Below are 25463 nucleotides of genomic sequence, written 5' to 3' on the forward strand. Positions count from 1 at the left end.
GCTGCAGCTGTGCAGCATCAGCTGTGACAGCTTTAAGGTTAAAGTGCCCTTGTAAGGTGGGCCAACTCCTTCCCCAGGTAAAATGACGAGCTTTACAGAAGCTGGCTTCAGAACAGTTATTAAAGAAAAAGAAAAAAAACCAAAAACGAGAGAGAAAAACCCTAACCTTGTATGTTAGAGTGTACAACAGAGGCTGATGTAAGAAAAGACCCAGAAGACAGTGAGCACAATAAAACAGCACTAAGACATAGTAATGTTTCAATTTATTTGATAGAAAGTCGCTTCAAAAATATGATTAACTATATACATTATTATATATGCTGTACATACAATTACATATACAAAATATACATAATAGCAAACATTCTTCTGTTACATTTTATAGATGGTAGTTAATAGCATGAGATAGAACTAACATATTTCATACCTGCTTTCATCCTGATCCTATCTACAAGGAATTACTAGGTGAGAGATGAAAAAGGATAGCAAATCACTTAATTTGTACCCCAGCCCACACAAAAGTCTTCTCCACAGTGCCTCGCTCTAGAACAGTTAGATGTGCAGCACTTCCCTTCAGGGGTATTTGGCTGATAACCTTATTTTCAGATCTTTTTTCAGTGTTCACCCTAATATTATTTCTATAATAATATTAGGGTATAACTCAGATGTCCTGAAATCCTCCTTAAATCAAGCTAGATTTCTTTAACTTGATGTCATTTCATTTTTCCAATCTGATTCATTAGTTGCTTGTTTGCTGTGTTTGAAATAGATTCAGCTAATAGTACTCTGTTCTGGGAGGAGTACACTCAAACAGGAAAGCTATAGTCCCAAGCGTTCTCTCCTTCCCGTGTCAGCACACCGTAAACCTGAAATCAGTCAGCAAGGAAAAAAATCACAGAACCATAGAATATACTGAGTTGGAAGGGACCCATCAGGATCATTGAGCCAAACTCCTGGCCCTGTGCAGGACACCCCAAGAGTCACCATATACCCGAGAGCATTGTCAAAACACTTCTTGAACTCAGACAGGCTTGGTGCTGTGACCACTTCCCTGGGGAACCTGTATCTTCCCCTCCTCCTCCTTAGGCTATTATAGGGTTTGTGTGACTGCCAGCTGCTTCCTGGGAGATGCACTGTCAGATCTCAAGGGGAACTGCCCAGATACTGGGATTTTTCTGGTACCACGAGGAATATTCTGCCTGTCCACCCTTTCTCTAAGCAAGGGGTAGCATACCAAAATCAAACCACAGGAAGTAGAAGCTGGCAACTCTGCCCTTAACATTAGTTGCTTCTAATGAAGTGTCCTCTATTTCCCAACTGGAGGGACCAGGCATCCTTATCCTATGGACCTGATGGTCAGGGAAGAACAGAGAGCAAGAGCTACTGAACCAGCAGCAGAATCCCTGCAAGGGAATGGCTTCCACAACTAAACAAGCTTTCCTGGAGGACTCTTCCCTGAGCTACAAGGGAACATGGCTTCTTCCATTGCCTGTCCTACTTTGAGAGGTTAAAAATTAGCTGCTTCTTTCCTGTGGATATATTGAAAGTTGTAGTTTCATCGCCCTAAGAAAGTTTTTTCCCAAGTTAGTAGCATCCTTAAACATCTATTTTATTTCTTCTTTTCTGCTCACATGGCCCTGTGCTTTCTACTCCTGTGCAGGCCACAGTCTTCATTTCACTAGGAAATATATCTATTTTCTCTCCATATCACTATATCTTTTTTGCATTAATATACAATAGCTTTCTTTGATCGGTTAAACAGTTTTCCCTCAGCTGTCAAGGTGAAAGCAAGGGAATTATGGTTCCTCATATATATTCTTTTGGTAGTACTTTAAATAATGTTCTTTTCTAACTAAGGGGAACTCTACTTGAATTCTTCAGTAAAAGTTTGTTTTTTGAATTACTGCATAACATGCATATATCTTATAATATCTTAAATCCAAAGATATTAATATGGCTTCATTTTTATTCTAGACTATGGGATTTTCATTGTTTTGAGAAAAAAGTTCTCAGGCTTCTATCTCTGTCCACTGTTGGATACTACCATATATCTAGTACAATTTAGATATTATTTATTTTTTTATTTTATACTAGTTCTTAATCTCCGTTGAGCACGTGAGCTGGAATGAAACACCTGCCTGTTATTCCTTGTCTGAATTCCTGAGATCCTGTCCACAACCCTGGCTGGGAGAGGGCGCTGGTGAGCTGCTGGCGAGTTGAGACTCTACCTTAGACGAAGTGGGTTTGGGACGCTCCTGCTGACCTTCCGGGGTGGGAGGTGGAGGAGTCAGGCAGCTGTCACTTTGCTGAAGTTGTGCATTAGCAGCTGGTGAATCATCATCCTGCTGGTCTTGTGTACTAGGAGGAACAGCCGAAGAGATGATGCCCTGAGAAGCAGCTGTTGAAGCACTGTTGAGATAATTTATAACTAAGTTTGAGATTTTACCATTAAATGTGCAATTAGTACTGTTCTTAGTTTCCAAGCTGCAGAGGTTTTTTATTAGCTAGTTAAATAGTTTTCTTCATTCACATTCCCTTTTTCCTTGTTTCACCTCAGCTTCATGGATCTGAGATCGAAACTTGTCTGTCTCATTGGATTTGACTCCAGATTTCTTGTCTTCAATCATAATTGTACTCTGGGGAAAGGCGGAGGAGGAAGAAATAGCAGCAAGGAAGGATATAAAAGCTGCAGTATCACCAGTTTTTAAAGTTAGTAACTTGTGTGTGTAAGTGGTTACTAAAGGTACTGTACAACAGAATTTTCTCTACCCCCCTCTGTATTTCATTGCTGGAAGGTGGACTGAAGGAGTAACAGAGATTCTGAGCACTTTTAAATTGTCTTACTTTTCTTACAGGGAATATGTGTGTCATCTGAGCTAAAGGAATCACCAAGTTGTCTTAATTACTTACATGGTGCTTAACTGCTTTGACAGTGAGGGAATGCTTAACAGATATAAAAAAAATCCATTATAAATGCATCAGTTCAAAAGACACTATTCAGGCAATATCTGAATTGGTTACAATGGATGTTGGACTGGATTTTACATAAGCACTGATCAATAACAGACACAAAGGCATTTTTAAAATACCAAGTTTAAATTGGAAGGTCTATATGCAGTATTAAATAACAACCCAGAATTGTTTTAGTATAGTCAAGGTCCTCCTATCAAGGCTTCAGGAATACCGTGTACACTAAAGACTCAGGAATTAGCAAAATTTATGGATCCATCTGATGAAGATAAAGATTTAAAATATTTGAGATTTTAATACTTTCAAAGAAGACAAAATCTGTGATTTTGTGCTGTTATTTTTCCTGCTTGTGTTAAGGACAAAGAAAAATACTGCAGTGAATCATTGCATACTGTACGTTACAAATACACAGGACCTTTGATTTACAAAGTGTTCTCATCTCTAGGAGAAAAGCATTAACATAGTAAACTTTATTTTTGCCAGGCTGGTGCATTTGTTTATTGTTTCCAGATGGAAAAACCTGTGTATGCGGATTTTTCTAACAGATATTCTGTAAGTATTTCTCAAGTAATAATTCACAGACCACTGGTGGTCCATGGAGTACTACCAGGTGGCTTAGGAAGGAATTTTAGAAGCAAAGCACTGCTACTTTTCAAACATTTGTGTCACAACATAGTCAAATGTCTTGGGGGGGTTTTATTGTTGTTGGGTTTTTTTGTTTTGTTTTGTTGTGTTGGTTTTTTCTTATGAAGTGTCTTACAGTTGCAAATACAGATTTTAAAAACATGCAGGAGGTAAGTGAACCAGGAAGAAGAAAAATGTTAGTTCACTATAAAAAGTCTAAGTAAGCACAAATCTCTTTTCCCTGTCACCGTATTTTAATCTCTTGTCCTGTTCATTGCTCATTTCTTACCGTGTTCCTGAGGAGAGGCTGAGGCAGCCGGGCCTGTTTAGCCTCAAGAAGGCTCAAGCGGATCTTACCTATGTGCACTAATGTCTGATGGGAGAGTAAAGGAGATGGAGGCTCTTCTCAGTAGTGCCCAGTGGGAGAACCAGAGGCAATGGGCAGAAATGGAAACACAGGAGGTCCTGTCTGAACACCAGCAAACACCATGAGGGGCGCGGAGCAGTGGCACAGGGCGCCCAGAGAGGTGGTGGAGTCTCCCTCTTTGCAGATACTCAACTGAACTGCACATGGCCCTGAGCAACCTGGTCTAGGTGACCCTGCCTGGAGCAGCAGGGGCTGGACTAGCCAACCTACAGAGGTCCCTTCCAGCTCAACCATTCTGTGATATGTACATTTGGTGTATGTGGAAACAGCATGGTGCAAATGGCTGACTTGACCGACCATAGGCATGAGTTTGGTAATTTTATATTAGTTTCATTCGCAAGGCAAAAATGCCCATAATATGTAAGATGTTATTTAATAATTCCTCTGACCCAATAATTAGACTCTTTTGGCAGTAAAGGATTGCCAGCTTAGCTCTCCTACAGTACTCTTACAAATATGTACCAAAGAGGTGTGATTTTCCTTATATTCACTTGTGGGTTAACTGGGGCACAACAGGTGACATGAAAATGGAATTGACTGCTCTCTGGTGAGCCAGAGAATAATAAGAAAGGTAAATAATGCCAAATCTAAAATAGACATAGTGAGCAAAGCAACTCCATTTGTTTACTTCTGTATTCTCTTCCTGTAATTTAATAGTCTTGTGCTGCTTTGTCTGGAACCAATAACTATTTTTGTGCAGTAATGTTAAGCTGGACTGCTTCTGTACAATGTAATTTTTGTACAAGGTTATGGAAGTATTTACTGACTTGGTAGTGCATATACCAAGTAGGTAAATATGCATTGTCATCTGAATTTTAAGACTGCTTTTAGATTTTGTTACTATGAAGTAATATACAGAATTGCACATTGCAGGCATTTTTTTATTTGACTTACCAAAAGCTATGTTTCTGAAAAGCACCTGAGTTAAGATCTTTGCTTAAAATTGGCTTCTTGGTGCAATTGTTTAGTTTTTGTCCCATCATTCGCCTTATTAAAGCATCATCTGTGTTTGGAAACAACTGTTTTGTGATTCCTGCAAAATAAAGAGATGATATATATATGGAGCCTCCAAATCAGGGAAACAAGAGATGTGTGATCTAAAATATTTTTCTTGCATCTTTTAAAGTTCCAGCTACTTCAGCTTCCACTCTAGTTACTTCACTGTCTTTACAAACTCCTTCACAGATTTTGCACATGCTAGCTCCTGTTTTTCTTTGTGCCTTCCATATTGGTGTGCCTGCTCTTGGCAGACTCAAAAGGAACTACAGGGCCACAAGGGCTTCTGTAGTGAGTTATTTCTGCTTGCTAATCCTCTGTCCTTATGTTCTGTTCTTGATCAGAGTCCTTTTCCTATCCTCGTCAGTCCTTATGCCTCTGAATCTTACTTTTCTTTTCCTCAGTAATTTTCATTTGCAGGTGATGCCACTTTTTCTAAAAAATTCCCTTCTGTTTTGCCTGGCTACATTTTTTGAATGCAACAGTAACAGGACTCAACATGAGGAATGCGATTCCTGCTCCATTCTTTTCCATCATCTTCCCTCCCCTTTCATTTCATTTTATTTTGAAGTCCTACAATTTCCATCTTCTTTAAATAATCTGATCTACTAACTCATTTTCTACAGTCCTAGAACTCCCAAGCTTCCTTCTGATTTTTCTTTTTCTCTTGTATAATGTTGACACTTTTCTGTTGAAATTCCAGAGTATTCTCTTCTACCTTAACAAAGTTCTCTGATTTCTCTATAGGCTTTGTCACTGAATTCTCCACAACATGCTGTATTCTGTGTCCTCATTACCTTCTCTGCTTCCCTTTTCAGTTTTGCCTAGACACTAGTAGGATTTAGAATCATAAAATCATTTAGGTTGAAAAAGATTATTAAGATTGAAATCAACCATTTTTCTCATCCCATTAAATCTTTTTCATTTTTCTTATATGCCATTCTGAAACTGTCTCATCTTACTGCCTCTAAATATATTTTTACCATCCTACACACTGTTTCCTTTTATCTCTCTCGATTTTGGGCCTTTTTCTCTAACAAGGTTCTTAAGGAAAAATATTTTTGCAACTGATAACTTTTGAAACTGCTGGCTAACTTCAACAAAACTGTACTGAGGTGAAGGAACGGGAGCTAAGCTGAGAAGGGAACCAAGAGAACTGCAGAAGTCCAAGGGAATGGCAATGGGGGAGGGATTATAGTACAGGAATTAAGGCTATATTGTTCTAGTATTTAGTTACAGGTGTGAATCCAATGAAAATTTGGCTTCATATGCTCACAAAATACTGTTTTCTTTAAAGCTGGTACTTCCATCTGAAATTGTTTTCTGTCCTATGCACCAAATATTTTCTGCCTTAAACCTCAGCATAAACCAAATTTTGTTTGCTTCTCTGATCACTATTTCTGTCTCCTATACAGTCTCATTTTGCCTCTAGTGCTATTTAAAATGTCAGAATTCATAACATTCACTAAACTCCAGAACACAGTAGACATAATTTTAAATTTGATCCAAATGTGTCCTCTTTCTGCCTTCCCTTATCTGTTATCATCACACTCAAAGTTAACCTGATGCCTCAGGATTTTAGCTTTTATATATTTCATATCCTGTAATTCTTTAGTGTATAATTCTAAACTCCATATACAGTGTTAGCTACTCTTCTCCCATTTTGGTCAGACAAAACAATTCCTCTCTAGGCCTAAAACTCAAGGACACCGTACTGTCTCAGGCCACGAGAAATGTAAACAATAGTGAGTTGGGGGAGAGCAAACTTGGAGTAAATGACTTCATTACCTAAAGCTGTAACTGGAGGATTAACCCCAATATGCAAATGGACCAAACTTATAAATGTATGAAAACCCATGACCCCCTCATCCGTTTTGGGTGTAGGCCCTGGGGGCTTTGACTGCCCTGTTGTACCTGAAGGCCCTTCAATAAATATAACCACTTTTATTCTCTTAATTTTGTCTAGCTTCAGTTTTTAGGTAGTTCCACCAAGGCATCAACCTTGCAAGGGCTAAAATATTTACACTATCACTGTGCCTGAGCAGTCACCTAAATAAAACCCACAGAATTCATGCAATAGAAATACTACTGCTTAGCATTTCACTGGCAGTAATTTTAACAGATGGTTCAAAAAAACATGTAGCTGAAGAAGGAAATAGGAAACAGCTCATCACCTGAGTAGACCAGCTGTTAAGCATGACAGCCCCTCCCTTGGAGAAAGCCCCCTGTCAAGTCAGAGTCACATTGAGTAATGTTAACAAGTCATCACCTATGATTTCCTGAACTTCATTCTGATTCATAGCTGGTTTTGCCGCTTTATCCTTTGAAGAGGAGGACTTTGCACCTGTCAGGCTGTGTGTAGCCATGTATTCATGTGTATAAAGTGCTTGCATCAAGTCATTTATAAATTTTTGAGGTTTGCTCTTGTTACAAAGTGCAATCTGCCACTTTTCGATCTTGAACTGGAAAACAAAATTGGTCATAGGCATAACTATTGCAGTTTTCTAGAAATACTAAATAGTATTACCACTGAAATATCTTTTTTATTTTCTATTTTTAAACCACAATTTCAAAAGTAATCTCTGCAAACGGTGTGCTTGAGATAACACCACACTTGCATACCACTCAGCATTTGGGACTATACACACAGATTGATTGTTTTCCAGAAGGAAGTGTGGGGCACACTAAGGACCCCATGCATCCTAGCAAACCCTTCACCAGGCAATCCTTATTACTCACTAGTGGAGACAGGACATGTTCAGACACAGCAAAATCCTTCTGCTTGCACTCCATGCAGGCTGGCTGTGGTCCAGTTCTGGCATGGTTTCTGTACCGCCTTGGTAGCAGGGCACTATGCCCAAGCTAATATTCCTGCCTCCGAGCAGACATGCCCTAAGAACTGTGACATCTGCTCCTGGGCTTTGAGAGTGGCTTCTGCATGCAGCAGCGGTACAGCCTAAGAATTTGAACTCTCCTAATAGGCAATTTTGAGCTACCTCTATGAAGTAAGGCAGGTTGCTTAGAAAATGAGCTCTTTTTATTTCTTTGAAGATGTTAGGTCAAATTTTGTGTATTGCAATATGCAGTCAAAACATACCTTGATAATTCTTAACAGACTTCTTCGGATTTTAGCACCCCATGACAACACACAAGAATGATTTGCATGGATTAGCATGAACTGGTGCATAATAATGTTTATGTAAATTGTGAATGCAGAAGCTAGAATCATTCTTTTGGTTGTGCCTTCATTTTTTTCATTTACAGCCTCTGTGCCTTAGATTTCTCAATCATGTTCTGTTATAATTGCAGATAATAGGGGAACTTCTTTACTCAGTATCTCTGTACACATGTATTTCTACTTAACTGCTGGCCAGTGTCTGGAACAGAAGCAGAAACACACCAGCCTCCAATTACAAATCAACAGTTTGAACAGACTGTTGGTATTCTTCTTAGATTATCTTTGAAATACTACCGTTCCCCTTTGGCATCCAAACCATTAGGCTGGAAGTTATCCCTGGATCTTGGTATTTTCTTCATGCATCCACATTCTGCCCTTAGCCACAGATATGCAAGGTCACTGAAATTAAAGTGAATTTGAGAGTGTACAGGACACTGAATGAAACCTAATGCTTCTCATGGAAAGAGCATTCTGCACAAAAGGAGCTCATTAGTCATGTTATCAATGCAATTATGACAAATTATTTTACTGAAGCTGATTTTTTATATTATGCTATAGCAGTAAAGTTTATAATGTATAAAGTTTTATGCCTGAAATTGCCTTTTAACTGACCTGTTTTTCAGTCTGTTGGTCCTCATCTTCCACATTCAAAGTTACTGGTGAGCTGGAGTTACTATGCATAGCTGCATAGGAATCTGCTAATGGATTGTGAGATGCCTTCCAAACAGCATGTGGATGCAGACTGGACGTAGATGATGTCACTCCCCCTTTGAGCAGTGCTTCAGCCATCCCTACCAGTTCCTCAAAATGAGTGACTGCCTGTGGCAACACTGAAATCAGATGAAAAGAGAGGGGTAAAATAGTATTTGAAGCTTTCAGACTCCACTTACATAAGCAGGTATATTTTTGCAATTAGATTCCTTCATAATGAGAAAGACTCAAAGTAGTCAGCAAAGACATTTCAATATACCTTTTTCCTCTTCTCTCAAAGGTTTTCCTGCTATTCTGTTGTGCTCACCCATGAAGATCTGGCCTCAGTTTCTAGAATAGATCAGTTCAGTGCAAGGCTAAGAGGAACTATTTGTTTATACCCATCATGGCACAAACCAGACTATTTTTCTTTTTACAATCTCAAAATCTCTACAAGTCCACAAGCCTATTGCATATGGGCTAAGTGATGTCTGATTTTTTTCTTCATAGAAGTTACACAGACTGCAGAAGCTTTTCCCTTTTTTTAATCTATAGAGGATATGTTTTAAATAATCTTTCCTCAAAGTAATATTTTCAAATATAAACTTTTATTTCATCCATTAAGAAGAATCAATGCAGAGCAAAAAGGATGCAAGAGATGACATATCAGCAGGATACAGAATATTAAATTACAAAAAATACTGTAAAAGACTAATCCAATTGCTCAAGATGCAAGGAAAATGGACTTACATGTGTGAGAAAAGTTGTTAGATGCTGAGAAAAGGTTTACAAATAATATTTTAAAAAGTGGAGATGAATGATTCAAATCAAGATGAATAACATAAGAAATGCAGTCAAATGGGCAATGACTCTGGTAAACAGTTGCTAAATCATCTAACAATAAAAAAAACCAGATACCAGACTGTCTAGGGATGGTATGGTGTAGCTGGCAAGCGAAGGAGTAAATCCTCTTTAAACCTTATTCATTCACTAACAGTTTGAAATTTTGGATTCAGTTTCGGCTGCCTCAGAGTAAGGGACAGGGACAAGTGAGAGGCTCTTCAGAGGTGATCACTAAGACATGAAGGATTCATTTATAAAAGAACAAAATATTTCATCCCTGGGAAAGAATTAAATTTGGTGCACCTGAAACTAACTCAGATTATCAGTAATGAGGAATCACCAAAGTAATTAGAAATTAAGTAATTTCAGAATAAATAAAATATCAATTGATCAAGAAAGACTGCTAGTAAATATGGTTAGTTGGACTGGTCAGTGAAGTATTTGAGCTTAGCCAATGGTTACACAGCATACAGAAAGGTTCTCTTGGGAACAACTGGCAGGATTAGACAGATTTCTTCATTTCTAACTCTATGATTGCATGGCTTCTGTGTAAGACAGTAAGTGCTGCTGGAACTAAATGCTGCCATGTATCACAGACTTTGATGCTAATGGTAGGCCTTGATCATGTCAGGTGCTTGAGCATCCATAATTCCCATCCAAACGGCCTCTTTATAAATCAAGCTTTTCCTGACCTTCAGGCTTTCCTCTTCATCAAAATACTCCCAATTTTACCTTGAAGCATCACCAGAGACTGCCTTAGGCGGCAGTTTTCTCTCATGGTATCTGTCAGCTTCCTCTTGAGACTTTTAATTTTGGCACATAGTTCTACCTTGGAGAGTTGAAATAAAGGCTCTTCATCATCACTGCTACTTTCACTATATAGAAAGTTGCTTCCTGAATATGGTTCTCTCTGAAAAAAAAACCCCCAAGCAACTGTGATATCTACAGCAACAACAACATAAAATCAGAGCATCAAAACTAACATTAAAATATCTGGCTAAATCCAAAAATTGCCTTGTATAAACAGACTCAGTGCATTTTAATAAAAGCTGTTACCAAACATAGCTATTACTATTCCTATAAAAATTAAAAATGAAAGATCAGTGTAATATATAACTGTTAGGTGATATGTAACCTTTGTCTCTGTTCTCTATTCATCAGTTTTCCAAAGTAGCATCTTTTAGAACTGTTAGCTTCACTATGGCAAAACTCCTATGCCCCCCTCAAAAATACATTTAAGATTGCTTCTGCTTAATACATTAAAATTGATGAAAATGGATGTTTACCTGTTTGTTAATTAACGATGTTTCAAGCTGACTCAGGATGTTGGCAGGAGCAGATGCCTGCAATGATTTCTTTCTTTTTACATGTTTTACCATCTTCCCCTGTAAACAAGTGCATAATGTACCTTTGCATTCCTATAGAGCCTTTCATTACAGTATTTCATAATATACCATAAATTTTTATCCACTGTGCACTTGATATTCTTGGTTAGTATTTTTAAAAAATGTATTTGTAACTTTGTTGACTTTTATATTTTCCTTGCCTATATTTTGTCACTGCAGATCTCAGCAAAACGCACACCTCAGAACACCTGGTCCCTTCCCTTTTTTGTGCACTAGTCAGATTTCTGTCTTATGGGGGAAAATGCAATGGAGCTACAGAGCACCAAAGCCTTGAATAACACTCGTCTCTTGACATAGAAAAGGACAAAATCCATTGGCCTAAATAATTGCTCTGACAGCTTATTGTGCTGAGGTACCATGTGAAGGCTGCCTGTATTCCTACCTTTACTATACATCTTTTAATAGTGTGTTGTATCATTAAGAATCAATAGTTACAGTGTGTTTCATTCCTTTACAGACCTACCAATATCAGGCACATAAAGACAAAAACTCACTTTTTCTTTATCCAAGTCACTGTCCTCACTTTCTGAGAATATCATTTCTATCCTCTTCCTCTTGCCTTTTCCAAGGACTTGTATTTTTGTAATTTCATCTGCTCGTAATATCTTTTGCATCATTTCCACCAGCTCTTGGGGGTCATCTGAAGTGATGGAAAGGAAAAAGGCCAAAGCACAGACAATCAGGCAACTATACCTTAAAAGCAGATTTCATATCAGACAAGTGTTCTGTAACTGCACTCACCACTCATGTACACAACTTTCACCAGGTGCTTTTCTGTCTTTCTTTCTCCCACAGGCCAGTTAACTAGTACATGCTCATTAGGTTTCAGAAGTCTTTCTAGTTCATTGTCATCACAGGGAAGGTCCTGTATCCATGAAGTCTCTCCAATTTGCAGTGAATTATCATTTACAAAATCAAACAGTGTGAATTTTTTCATTGTTAAGTGGCTTTCTTGTCACACAGACGCTTCCTAAAGGACATCATAGGAAAAATAGCATTTACTGTGTCATGCCACAGGCATGTTACAACACTTTAAAAAGCCCCAAACAACCCTCCTTTTGCTGGATATTGGTAGTTACCTTGTATGGAAATATCCTAAGAAAGTGAAAACTAGCCAAGCAGCGAGTTGTGTCCCCGTTGAAGGGTGGGAGATGGTCTGTTTAATACCTGTACATCAGAGAGTTGTCTCCAAAACTATGCACAGAAAACAGCTTTCACTCACAGAGTCCTGGCTCCCATATTAATTTTATGTTCAATCTATCTCTGGCTGGGATCTCTACTACTACTTCATTTGTCTCAATAAAAATTTTAGTCTAGCCTCTGACTAAAAGATACAGGTGTGATAAAATATTTCCCTAGAATGAAGGAAAGTACGAGCTATGCATGCTATTAAGAGGGATGGATGATTATCATCTCATGGGCAGGAAGACAATTGTAGCCACAGAAAACCAACCCAGAACTACCCAGGACAACTGAGTGGGTGAGGTATGACACATCCTGGCAGTGGAAAACTTGATGTACAAAAGAAATGACAGGCTAAGGACTGGAAGAGAGCCGGGCTGCTTCATGAGGAATAACAGCAACAAGGAGAACCCAAACCCAAATATACAGCTAAATAATTTGCTTCATAAAACAATACTTTTAAAGCAATGGGCCATTCTGGGCTTTTTAAAGCACTGAGGTTCTATACTTCAGTATAGATCTTCTCTATACAGGAGAAGGGAACAAGTCATACTTTGAGCTTTATTTTCCCAATTAGGCAGATAGCCTTTCATGAAAGTGTAAACTCTACTGGAAATGTAACCAGTTCATTTAAGTGTTGCCATTATACTCAGAGAAGATATTTTCTACTTAAAAATTATTAAATCAATACATAGAAAATCTGATTTTGTCAAACCTGAATCTTCTTTCCAGCAAACATATGGTCAATTCATGAAGGTGGAATACTTTCACAGAGCTGAAAACTCATGAATTCCTAGATGTGACAGTGTGATTTGCGATTTACTTAGCCTCAATCAGTCAAAAGCAAATTTAGTGCCTCATGCAGAGGCTGTCAAAAAGGTAACTCAGAGCTAGAAAAGGGGAATTACATGGGGCTATTATGTCAAAGTGAGAATATCTGGCTGCAGTGCTCTGAGAAGTAATGTCAATTTGTTTGCAGAAGCCCAGTTTGCCACTATTCCACATGTCTGTGCTATGCCTCAAGAGAGCTAGCTTTCCATACAGGGGTGAACTTGTTAATTTGTAAGAGACAACTGCAGTCTTGTCAACATGTTTACTGATACAATGCAGCAAGCAGCATAAGAAATCACCATTGAAAGGAGGGTTAAATCACATTTTTATGCTGGATGTGTTGGGTGTGATAGCAGTAGGACTGTTAAGTATTACCTCACTGGAGAAAGGAGACTATGTTTGCAAGAATTGACATTACTTTTCTTGAAAGATCAGAAAACATCCATTCCATGCAAATTCTGGAAGAGGAAGCAGCCTGCATAACTCTGCCTAGCCTGACTCACCAGAGGCCTCATTCTGCCACTGATCCATGCTGGATGGATCCTCATACCACAGACAAGGATCATTCAAATGAATAAACATATAGACAAAGCAGAATGCAAAGGAACCAAAGTTTCAGCACTGACCTCACTATGGACAGGTGAGGTCCAAAATGGAACGGCATGTTTGTCTGCACAACAAAATACCAGATTTAAAACAGGTGGTGTATGCAATCACATTGGGCATCAGTATTCTTCCTTCTTTTTCAAAATGCTTTTGAGTATATACTTCACTCAGCTTAACATTTCTCATCTGGCTCGAATCTGCCTCTGGTCAACTCAGCACAGCAATCTCCACCACCCGGTTCTTTGATTCTCAAATGAAGCACTTTGATATTTCCCCCCTTGACCTTGGCAGCTGTGAGCTATTTCTTTACCCTCCTAAAAGCCCACATAAGAACAACAGAATTGCAGCAAAGTTAGAGCTGCCAGTGTGCTAAGAATAGCAACTGACTGATTGACTTTTATATATTTTTTTAATATTTCCCTGCAGTCCTCTAATAGTTTGTCTTTTGTCTCTCACTTTGTATTGAGACAAATATTCTCTGAGCCATGGGACATTCTTGTGGTCCGAACTTGTACAGGGTTAGCAAGCCAGCCCAGGATTTCCAGAGGTACACTGAATACACAGGCTGCTCACAGCATGCAGGGCAAGTGATGATTCCCCACAGCACTAGGGCTATTCACGTACACACTGTGCCAATACCATGCACATCAGTACCAAGCCCAACAGCTTTTGGAAGCTATCAGACTTGCCTACATTGTCAAACAACTTAGTGGAGGCAATGGACATATGGACTTCTGGGTGTTCAGAGCCCATGGTGCCACTGGTAGACACTGTGAAGCACACGGACAACAAAATATCTCGCAGTCTTTACACCAGGCAAGCACCTGGATCCGTGAAAATCCATCCTGCCACTCTAAGCTAAGGACAATTTTTACCATGGTCATGGCGGGACTTGGAGCTCAGCAATTTATCTACATTATCTCTAAAGTTCTTCTGACAAGATTCTTGCCTGTGGTCAGAGGGTGTACTAATAAACAGCAAAACCAATTTCACTGAGGGCCTTAACAGCTGCCATATTCTCTCAGCATGCTGAGAGAAGGAATGTTGCTGCTGTTTATAAAGGGACCAAGGCAGAAGAGCAGTTGAGGAGCAGCAACAGCAACTGGCCAGGCCCCCTGTTCTCTGCTGCAGCTCTACTGGACATCAGCCCAGCTGCTTGTGCTATGGGTAAGATGATGAAATCATTACCTCACCAAATGAAAGTATAAAAGTGTAGCAGCTTATTGTTAGTATTTTTATGTTATGGAGCAGCTTCAGCTCCTGCAGTAGACATTAATCAAACTACGTCTTTTCACACAATTTATTGTGACAATCCATGGGCCCTGGGGATAACACCTAACTGTCTGCTGGCATCATCTCTAGCCAATGATTAAAGCAAATGGAAAGGTAGAACAAAATGTCACTAATAAGGGAGAGGAATAGTGAAACACTTCACTTTCTGGAAGGGAAGTCCTGCAGTGTTTTCTCACCCTGACCTCCCACAGGAGTCAACGTGAACCTTGTCCAAGTCAGGACTGCTGGAGATGCTTCCCTCTAAAATTTGCCAAAACAGATCAAAGGCAAAATATAATGTATCGTCAGACAACAAAGTAACTTGGGCACTGGGATTAACCTTACCAAACTTTTACTGCCTTAAAAGTGAGAGGTTGTCTAGCCACATTTGGCTCAGTCACTGCAGAAAGGGAGGTGATTCATCTCACCCTATGACACATGTCTAAAAGCCAGCAGATGACTTACTGTCTGGGAGAGCCTATTTCTCTCCACCAACTACTCAGTGACTACAGAGATGGTGTGTCTCCTTGCAGAAGCTTGCCTGGTCCAACCCATCTTGTAATAGCTTTTTCTGTTTTTGAATAGATTTTGAATAGTAGGATAGATTCCAGCAGACCAGCAGAAGCTATAGGGAACTGAAAGGATGGCATATGAAATCTGTTAACATGTATCTGGTTGTCTGTTTTAAATCTTTCTAACATAGTTCTGCAAGTCATCAAGTAAGATTTCTGACACTGAATGCTTTGTTCAGTGGTTTATTTGCAGGATACATTATCATTCACAGGCATTACCCTGTGTGCAGCTACTAACCACAGAGACAATTGTACGACCTCTGAAAGCCACCTATGCTTTGCAAGTTATTTAATTCTGGTATATACTCCCTTTGAAAACACTAATTACTGATTTGACAAATACTGACGTGCAAATTTATGATTTTTCACCATTCTAGGTCATTTGTAGAAGGGAAAAAAGAAAAAGGAAGGAGCCATACAATTTTAAAGTTCTGCAGAGTAAGCATTAATTGGACTCTTAATTTTTACAAACACCTCACATATTGCACAAATGCTATAAATTTGTACACATGATATTGTTACTAAGCAACACAAAAAGCCAGAACAAAACCAAACCAAAACAAAAGCACCCAAAAAAACCCGAGGCCACCAAAATCCACAAAGGTCACTTAAAGATATAGGTCACCCTTTGTCTGACACAGTCTGTTCCATTCAGTCAGAGAACTGGCAGATGGCATGCTGAGATCATTATTTCTCTTTTTCTTTCAGTAAACACAGCGCAAAGTGTTACAAGTTTACAACATGAGATTGTATACCCACTTGATGGGTCTGATTCTGTTGGCTTAAAACAGGGTTTTGACACTGATTGCAGCAAATCAAGGAACTGTAGCACAGATCCATCATTATGGTAAATGGTCAGGCTTGCTACAGAGTTGCCTTAAGTCGGTGAAGAACTGATGAGACTGATTGAGAAAAAACATGAGAGACGTGCCCTTGCTTATCTTGTGCCTGGCTCGGGGGAGGCATAAGGACTGAACGATGCCAGGGGTGGAGGCCTTGCTCCTAGTGGCATCTCAGAGAAGCCCCAGAGGGAACCTGCATCTCTGTACAAGCCACGAGCCTCCTCTCCACTCAAAGACTTCTCCATGTACTCAAAGACTTTCTAGTAAAGGCTGTCTAGGTCAGACAGCCTTTACTGCCACCTCAGCAGGTGGAGGAGGACCAAAGTGTTTATTCTACCTTTTGTGTCAACTATAAATTCTGACTGAAAATAACCAAGACCCTCATTAAGCCCTACTTGCATATTAGCTTTCACATCCTAAGAATGCAAATGAAGAGAAATGAGAACATGCCTTACATGTACAATCATAACCATCAAAACCCCACCTACTACATAGAGGAAGGTGGGGTTTGGGGCAGTGAAAGAAAAAAAGAGAGAGGGGAAAGCACCTCTGCTTACTTGGGATCGGTTGATGGACTCTCTCTCCTGCTCCCCTGAAGGGATGCCTCTAGGTGAGCTTTGTGCCTCCAGTGCATTGTAAAGACCTGTGAATATTTTTATATCTCTATCTACCTATCACTGATAGATCTCTGTTACTATTACCTGCTGTAGTGACACATTGTAGTTAGTGCAGTCCTATCACCAGCAATCCTGAACCTGCTTTCCTGTTACTTCAGGAAAGGGTACTTTTTGTGAATCTGGATTGTGAAAGTTTTTATTGAACTCAGATCTATAGTACTGAACTGGTAAACTGCACTATTTGCAAATCTGTGATCATGCATGTTCTTATTGAACTCAACCAGGCTGGTAATGCTGAATCAGTTCTAATCAGAAGCTAAGCCCAGCTGCACCCAACTCTTCTGATTTCTGAGGACCAGGTGGAATGCAAGGGGGTTTATTTTAGGCCAAAGGTCTATAGCCTTAATGCAACACATAATAAAGCTAGTATTTTATTATGTACTAACATTTTATATTATCTGCCCTCTGAGTTCAGCTTTCAATTTTTCCTTGGAAAAAAACCAAACCAAAACCCAATCTTAACTGGTCTTCCAATTAATCTACCTCATAAAAACTTATTTATTTCCAATTCAGCATGATAAGTGGTCGTGACAGATTTGGTTTGTGTTATTTAGACTGGCATTTTTCATTTAACTTGTCAGAATATTAAATACAATGTTGATGAAAAACTTGGGACTGCACTGAAGTCTCAAAATTTCCAATAGCAGGTATGATGGAAAACGTGACCATATTTAAATAAGTTATATGCCCTGTTGTGGGTTCTAATCTTTTTTACCTGCAACCAGTGTAAGATTTACTAATGAATTCAGTGGAATTAGGTGCTGTCAGAATACAGAAGTGTGCTACTGCTCAAAAGATTTGCAGTGCAATATCTTAGTCATTTCTGGAAAAGATGATTCAAAAGCACAAATATGCTGCCCTCAGCTGAGAAATACAGAGTACAGATTTTCCAGAATCATCAGTATCGCTATGTTCCAAATTCAGCTGGGAATCTGGGGGAGCATCTATCAGAACACTACTGCAACTCTTAAGACTATAAACACACAGGAATGATCCCACTTGTCTTCCACAGGAAGGATAGAATGATAAGATTTTAATCCTGATATTCAAGAGGTCACTTCCTCACTGCAGATCACTATCCTGGTGTGACTCGCTGTGAAATAACCTGAGATACTTTTCTAAGAAGTGATGCTATTCATGGTAAAGCAACATCTTTACCTTATTTACCCGGATGGCCTTGACCTTAAAGCCTCTGCAGCATTTACAACTGCCAGGATTACACAGAGAACTTGGTGCAAACCTCATACCACACTCTAAAATCTATTGAGTGACCCAAGGAATTCATGAAGCCATTCCTATTTGTCACAATAGTGCCCTCTTCCTAGGTTTTAGCAACCTAGGAATTCTATAAAACAATATTAATATCTAAATATGCCAAAGTCCTTTGTAGGACTGTGGCTTAAATCAAAAGCTTAAAGAAATCTATTAGAAAAGCTCAGATTTTTGCATCAAACTATTAATTTTATTTGTTAAATTGAGTGATAGGAAAGGCTGAATAATGACTTTTTAAGCAAGTATATTTACTATGTCTGGAAGTACAAAACTTTTGTTCTAACCAATAATTTATTCAATCAGTGAAACATGGCATTCATTTTAATGGATTTTAAGATAGCAAGGTAGCATTATTACTGGGTTTTCAGTATAGGGTTCAGTTCTAGATTAAGATGCTTACATTTAGGTGTCACCGGTGCACCAGGTGCCTTAAGTTATTGCTGTAATCACTGGAGATACAGGGATCAATTTGGCTTTCTAAACAGGTGCCTAGCACCAGTGTTATTTGCTTGGCCTTCAGCTGCTACTCTAGAAGTACAACTCTCCCACAGGTCTTTTATCGCAACTGTCATCCTTTTGGAGATGTCTCAGCCTTGAGCAACTCCAACAGTCATATGAGTCAAGCCCCTACTGAGCACAGTTAAAGCTTCCTGGAGATTCAGCTTTTTTCAAGTTCTGTAGGGTTCAGTTCAGTGGCCTAAAAAGAAATGCATGGCGCAATCTTAGATACCAAAAATTATTATGCCTGGCCTCCAACTGCCTCTTCTGATGGGCACAGACTTCACACAGGGCTTGGACCCTCTTTCAGGCTTATGATGGTGGTTACTAAATCCAGGCACCTCAAATGGCACTACACCCAAATTCAGGGAAATGCATTGTTCTCTGGGCCTTGATGATTTACCCGAGTTTAAATAGGAGCCTAGATATCTCATATGCCTATAAACCATGTGCATTTATTTATCTGTATTTTAATCCACATTCAGATTCACATTAAGGTAACAAGACACCAAATAAAACGCAGGAAGTTATCTTAATTCTACATGACAGATTAGTATCTTTATTAAATAGCTGTTTCACAGCTGACAGATGGAGAACTAATACTCACTTCAATTTGCTTGTTTGTAAATGCCATGCACAACAAAATGTATTAATATACAGACCAAGAAATAAAACTCTTTATTTGTTGAACTGGATGAAATACCTATGCTACAGGAGTTTGTATAATCACAAGAAAGCTCTTTCTTTGCAGGTTAATATACCCAAACACTTAGAAGCAATACGTAGCCTGGAAGGAGAAACAGCATGGCTCTGTCAAGTCATACACTTGGCTGTGCTCATTATGCCCTGGCTTGGGTAATCCAATGCAACCCATCTTAACAGCTCCCAAACTATAAACATTAAAGAACAGTGATGCATCACTTATTTTGTCTAGAGATGTTTATGGGATCATTAGAGGAAGTTTGACCGCATGTAAATCTGTGCTGAGGTGCCATAACTGTGCACTTGCTCCATGCAACAGCCCAAGCAGTCAAATAACCTTTTCCTAAAAGGCTGAAAAAATACTAGACATACTTTCCATATGCAACTAATGCACTTTCAAATTGGACTTATTCAAACAAACCCTCTGAAAACCAGATATGAGAGGTTAAAAGAGGATCTTACTCTTTTTATGAGGTAGTAGAAGTTGTATCTTTCATTCTACCCCAAAGCATTTCTCTTGGTGGCATTCTCCCTTCAACTCTTAAAAGCAAAGAAGTGAAATATTAGCTAGAAAATTCCAGGCTTGATTTTTGGTGAGTATTTAATAACTTAGCAGCATCTTTACTATCTCTTCTTATATGTCGTTACTGGCTCATAGGTGAGTGATCATAGATGAGAAGTCATGCCTGATTAATACTCAAAGTGTTTGCTCTTTTACTCCAAAGCTCTTCCCCAGCTGCTCTGGTTTTGCAGCATTTTGGTAGATAGGAGAAAAAAAAAATCTCCAGTACTATTAAAAGGTCATGAACTAGAAAAAGAGATATATATATTGTCCTATTACTTCAGGGAATATTACTTCAACTAAGAGTAATTCTGCATGCACTTAAGAGAATTGACAGCAAGGCATCTTCCCTGCAAGGATAAAACCCACAAAACTTACTACCACTATTTTTTCCCTTCCTGTAAAATTAAATGTCTTTTTACTGGATGTAGTTCAACCTAACTTCATAAAGTAATATAACAGTGGAATGACCAGTGTTGTGTATCAGTTTGAAACAATCCTTAAACAACTTTCAATTATACAGTTAAAATACTAATGAAGTGCAATTCCCTCTGGGATGTAAGGCCACATACAGATTGACAACTGCTACTTTAAACACTGCCAAAAATGAATACAGAGCAAATTTCAACCAAGGACAAAGGGGCACACTGCTGCTGTAACAAAAAAAAAAAAAAAAAGCCATAGGAGCTTCAGCAGTATATTCCCATCTAGGTTCAAGATCAGCCTCTCTGTCTACAAAGTCAATTTATGCCCACAGAATTCCTGCCAGCATTTTTCCAGCAACATTATGAGCTGTGAGTGTACAACTGTATGGCTCACTCTCCATTTGATTTTCATTCAGTCTAATAAGCAGAGAGAATTTAAATAAGCAAGTTGTTTGAGCTGATGAACCCACAAAATAAGGACAATTACCTCTAAATATATAAAGCTGACAAGAATTTGGTTTTACATGGTCACCTGTGATACCTGCAGAAGGCAAAACGTTCCAGTCATGGAGGGGTTTAGTCTGTAGCACTGGAATCATAGAGTTTGGTCTTGGGTAAATCATACAACCTTTAAATTTATAGTTCACCTTTTCTTTTCAATGAACCAGAAATAATAATACAAATTTATCTAATTTCAAAGATATTGTGAGAATTAACTAATGCTAGCCATACAAAGCACTGTATAGAGTAAACAATTTAGCAAGTTTTGCAGAATGAAAATTTGCAATAACCATGCTGAATTTATAACATGTCCTTTCACATAACAGATTTCTTTTAAATGGGTTGCCTGTATCAAGCCAGAAAAATGTTGTTATTTCAACTGAAGAAAGTTTTTTATAAGGTTTAGTCATTTACCAGAAACTCTCACAACATTTCCTACGGTATGTTTAAGCTGCTAGGGTAGCACTGATGGCATCACATAACCTGTGAGTAGAATACTGAGGGGGAAAGTCAATTATTTCATCGAAAGATGTTGATAACACTCAGATACTATGATGTCTTCTGTATTTAGTTTGCTTGCCTCTTTGGTTTTGACTATATTTACTTTGGTTCTTGTTTGATGAGGAAAAATCCAAATATTTTGTTAGAAAGTATTAGATGATTGGAGAACCCTTCTAACCAGTTAAGTAGTCATTTTAGGCAGGATACTTTACTCAATTATAATTAATTAGTACAAACGCAGTCCTTAAAGCATACCAGTGAAAAGAGATGATCTTACCCTTTCACTCACTCAGCTACTCTTCTGAAATCATTTCATGTATCATCTCGTATTCTTATGTCCACATCACCAGATCCAGCATGTGACCTTTTTCCCTCAGCTCACTGATAAAGGGAGTCTTACACCTGCAAAATGAGGTCCAGAACACCTCAGTCTGCAGGAGCAGAGAGGTGCCTTCACAGAGCTGTGGAGTGCCCTTGAATCCCATGGCTCACACTGGGGGAGGTCAGCAGACCTCTGCAGATGTGGTTTCTCCACTCAAAATGCCATCATACTTTCTTTTTGCAATTTTTTTTTTGCCTTTCAGCCTAACCTATGGCATTCAACTAGAATTTTTAGTTTCTTTTAAAAAGTGTGGCTGAACATCACCTAAATTATCAAGGAATATGCACTGGCCCAGAGACTGTACTGGAATTCTGCAAGCAGGACAGGGGTAAGGCAAGAAATTATCTCCTCTTTCAGCCTTCCCGGGCAAGACTGCTAAGTCAGAACAGGCTATCATGAGAGACCAGCTCAAAGAATATTTGAGGTCAACATTGCCTTGTCTCCCTGCAGGAGGGCTGCTGCTGCTACAGCACATTCCCTGTTCAACTGTTACGCTAAACTGCAGGACTTTGACACTATTTCCATGTTGTTTCCCTACCTCACACAACTTGGGAGAATAGGTAAACTGTATTCAAGAGTAACTGCAACCACAGAAACATCCTCCTGTCCCTTTCCATGTCCAAACATTTGCTGGTCACCTCTTCTCTGTGGGTTCTCTGAAGCAGAACTTTCCTTTTTGACCCCTCTGCCCAGGTAGTTATCACCACCTCCTCCCTCAGCATTGCTCAAGTGAAAGGCTGCTTCCCGCACTCTGGCCAAAAGCTTCAGCTCTGCCAGTGACTTTGTCACTGCTCTGTTTGCCTGTGATCCCCATCAAAACAAGCATCTGCAGTACACTACATCCCACCTGCTCACATCTCTGCAAAAGTGCAGCCACATTATGTGTACTCTGAAATGGCAGCAGGACCCCTTGCTTATTGCAGGATCAATAACTGCCTTCTTAGATTATAAAACACTTAATTCCACTTCCCAACAACTTCTGACCTCCCCTCCCATTCCACCCCCTGTTATCACACAGTCTCAAGCTTTGTTACCTTCTTTTACTTCTCCTCTGCAGTGGCTTCACCTCCGGGATTTCCCTTCTGAGGTCAAATCTCAGATGAGAGGTTTTGTTTTAACCTTCTCTCTTCATTTATTTTGTCTTCTCTGTTTATCATCCTTAAGATTTAGGAAAAGTTCCCTGAAAAACATTCTGTATAGAATCTTAGATTAAAAGTGTGATACACATAAAACTTCCCTTAAATTCTCTTTATTACTATTTGGGGGAAAAAAATCTACCCACATGTAATTTGCTTATTTTTAATGTGGATGAAATTCAGCAATTTAAACTTTATTCACTGTGGAAATAATATTTTAACCACACTACCATACCCTGCAGTATTTAACAAGCACAGAGCAGTAATGAATATAGGGAAAGCCAGAACAGCAGTTTGGTGCACATGTGAGACAGTTGGCTCAAAAGCCTGGAGCAGCAGCTCTCAGAAAAATCATGCATGTCAGCATTTCTTGTACTAAACTCTACTCTCTTTAGCATTTGAAAAAAAATTAAGCAGCTGTCACGAAACTTATTATATCCATTTGGAAAAACATTATCCTCAAGACACCAGTGAGCTCTAACTCTTAGAAGGGAAAAGCTATAAACCTTAAACTAAAAAGCTTTCACTAGAAATTTGTCTGTCAGACGATTTCTATGCACTGTTACCTGAGAACAATGTGAAAAGAACCATTCCGCCTCAGTTCTCTGTGATTTACCGTGCAGTCACTGCTGTGCTACTTTTACTCTATCATCCCATTCTGAAACAATAAATCAGTGGAGAGCTAAAGCTGTCAAAAAGTTTCCTGCTCTCACAGTATCCTGCAGCGTGGCACTGCAGAACGATGCCAGGAGATCACACCAATTTGCTTCATATTTCAGTGAGGTAATGTGGACGATTTGAATAATCTCCAGGTAATCTGCATTAAAACCATTTTACTGCAGTGTACTGCGGTATTAGGAAAGATTTCAATATTGCACCACGTGATGCAACACAACCTTACAGCATTTGGCAGTTTCTAGGCAGTGAGGGAAAGCTTTGAATCCACGGCTGCAATGTAGCAACTTTCCATTTTACAAAGTAACATGAGAGACTGTTTTGGATTACTCTGTTGGTGTATAGCTTGAAACGATACAAAAATCCTGGAATAAATTATTATAGACCTAACCCCCCCCTTTTTTTTCCTTTTTTTACCTACATTCCCCCCCACCCCCCACCCCCGCACCTGGTATCATGAGCATCTTTCAAGGATAACAGACTTCCTTAACCTTAAGGGTACAGGAAATTGTTACAATGTTATTAGCCCAGTAATAAATTAATTTTAATAATATAGAGATTATTTTCCTGTTTTTATTTAAGGTACACAGATAGATTTCCCTCTCTGCCTTTCCAGCTTGCATATTTTTTTAGTTTAACTTAAATTTACACATATGTTTTTCTGTACGTTCATGTCAGTCATATAAAGCAGTAACATTTCAATGTTTCTCCGATATTTACACAGAGATTTTGATTATTTCTATGAAGTTTCGGAAATGTCCTTCAGATTTATGTGCTCACATAAAAGGTGCACGAAAATCACATGAGTTTTGCCTTGAATGAACCTTTTCCCCCAGTAACACGAATAAATGCAATATTGCAAAATGATACCTGGCTATATTTTCAGCAAATGATTTTTGTGTGTGTGTGTGTGTGTGTGTTTAGCAGCGTGAGGGAGTTTAGAACTGCATTTTCAAACACCTCAGAAAGAGTCTTTTAAAGTCTGGAGTATCACAGTAACAACCACAGAGGTAGCAACAGCGACATAGGTGAACTCTTGTCATCATCTGCATTAGCTACCTGCACACGGCAGGATTTTGATGCTGCCTGCGCTGCAGCAGCTGCGGCCCGGCGCTGAGCGAAGGGCACGGCGCTGACATTGGCTGCAGCGCGTTGCAGTTTCCTGCAGTGCGAGGGTCCCTGCAGGCGCTGCTCTGCACAGCCCCGGCGCGCAGACTGCCCCGTCCCGCCCGCACCCGGCTGCCGGCTAAATGCCGGCATCGGGGACACGCGGCAGCACCGCACGAGCGCCCTGCTCACCTTGTCAGGATGGATCTCATTGTCATTTCCCAATCCCTTCCCCCGCCACGAAACCGGCCTCGACCGACGCCTCGGGTCCAGGGTACGCCACAGACCCACGGACCTGCGCGGGCGCTCACTGCTGCCGACACCCCACGCCTCTGGGTCGCAGCCCCTCTTTTCCCACGGGGGGTCCCCCGGTACCTCGCAGCAGCCATTTTCCGCCTCCCTCTACAGCAGCTCCAGCAGTGATGTCACCGGCCGAGTCCCCTCGGCGGCGGGATGCGCCGCTCCTCGTTCCTTCCTTCCTCCGGCACCGGCGCTACCTTCTCCTTCTCCTTCCTTCTCCTTCCTTCTCCTCCTTCTCCTCCTTCTCCTCCTCCTCCTCCTGCCGCCGCCGCCCCGCCCCGCCGTG

General features: G+C 39.7%; 1 protein-coding gene across 6 annotated transcripts; it reads right to left on the reverse strand.

Moving 5' to 3' along the window:
* Positions 1-246: 246 nt before the first annotated feature.
* BEND6 (BEN domain containing 6) lies at positions 247-25414 on the reverse strand. 6 transcript variants are annotated; one of them, XM_039569499.1, is made up of 11 exons: positions 25253-25414; positions 22994-23151; positions 21855-21979; positions 11876-12104; positions 11629-11774; positions 11015-11113; positions 10461-10638; positions 8808-9025; positions 7287-7479; positions 4916-5054; positions 247-2409 (listed from the first exon to the last, which is right to left on the reverse strand). In XM_039569499.1, the coding sequence occupies exons 4-11, from the start codon at positions 12069-12071 to the stop codon at positions 2142-2144; spliced, it is 1437 nt and encodes a 478-aa protein (XP_039425433.1). In that variant the 5' UTR covers positions 12072-12104; positions 21855-21979; positions 22994-23151; positions 25253-25414; the 3' UTR covers positions 247-2141. The 6 variants fall into 6 exon arrangements, with proteins under 6 accessions (XP_039425433.1, XP_039425431.1, XP_039425432.1 ...); XM_039569497.1 differs by lacking the exon at positions 21855-21979; XM_039569498.1 differs by lacking the exon at positions 21855-21979 and having other exon boundaries at positions 25070-25414.
* Between the last annotated feature and the right edge of the window lie 49 nt (positions 25415-25463).

This window comes from Corvus cornix, chromosome 3 (assembly GCF_000738735.6).
Source record: "Corvus cornix cornix isolate S_Up_H32 chromosome 3, ASM73873v5, whole genome shotgun sequence".
NCBI lineage: Eukaryota > Metazoa > Chordata > Aves > Passeriformes > Corvidae > Corvus > Corvus cornix.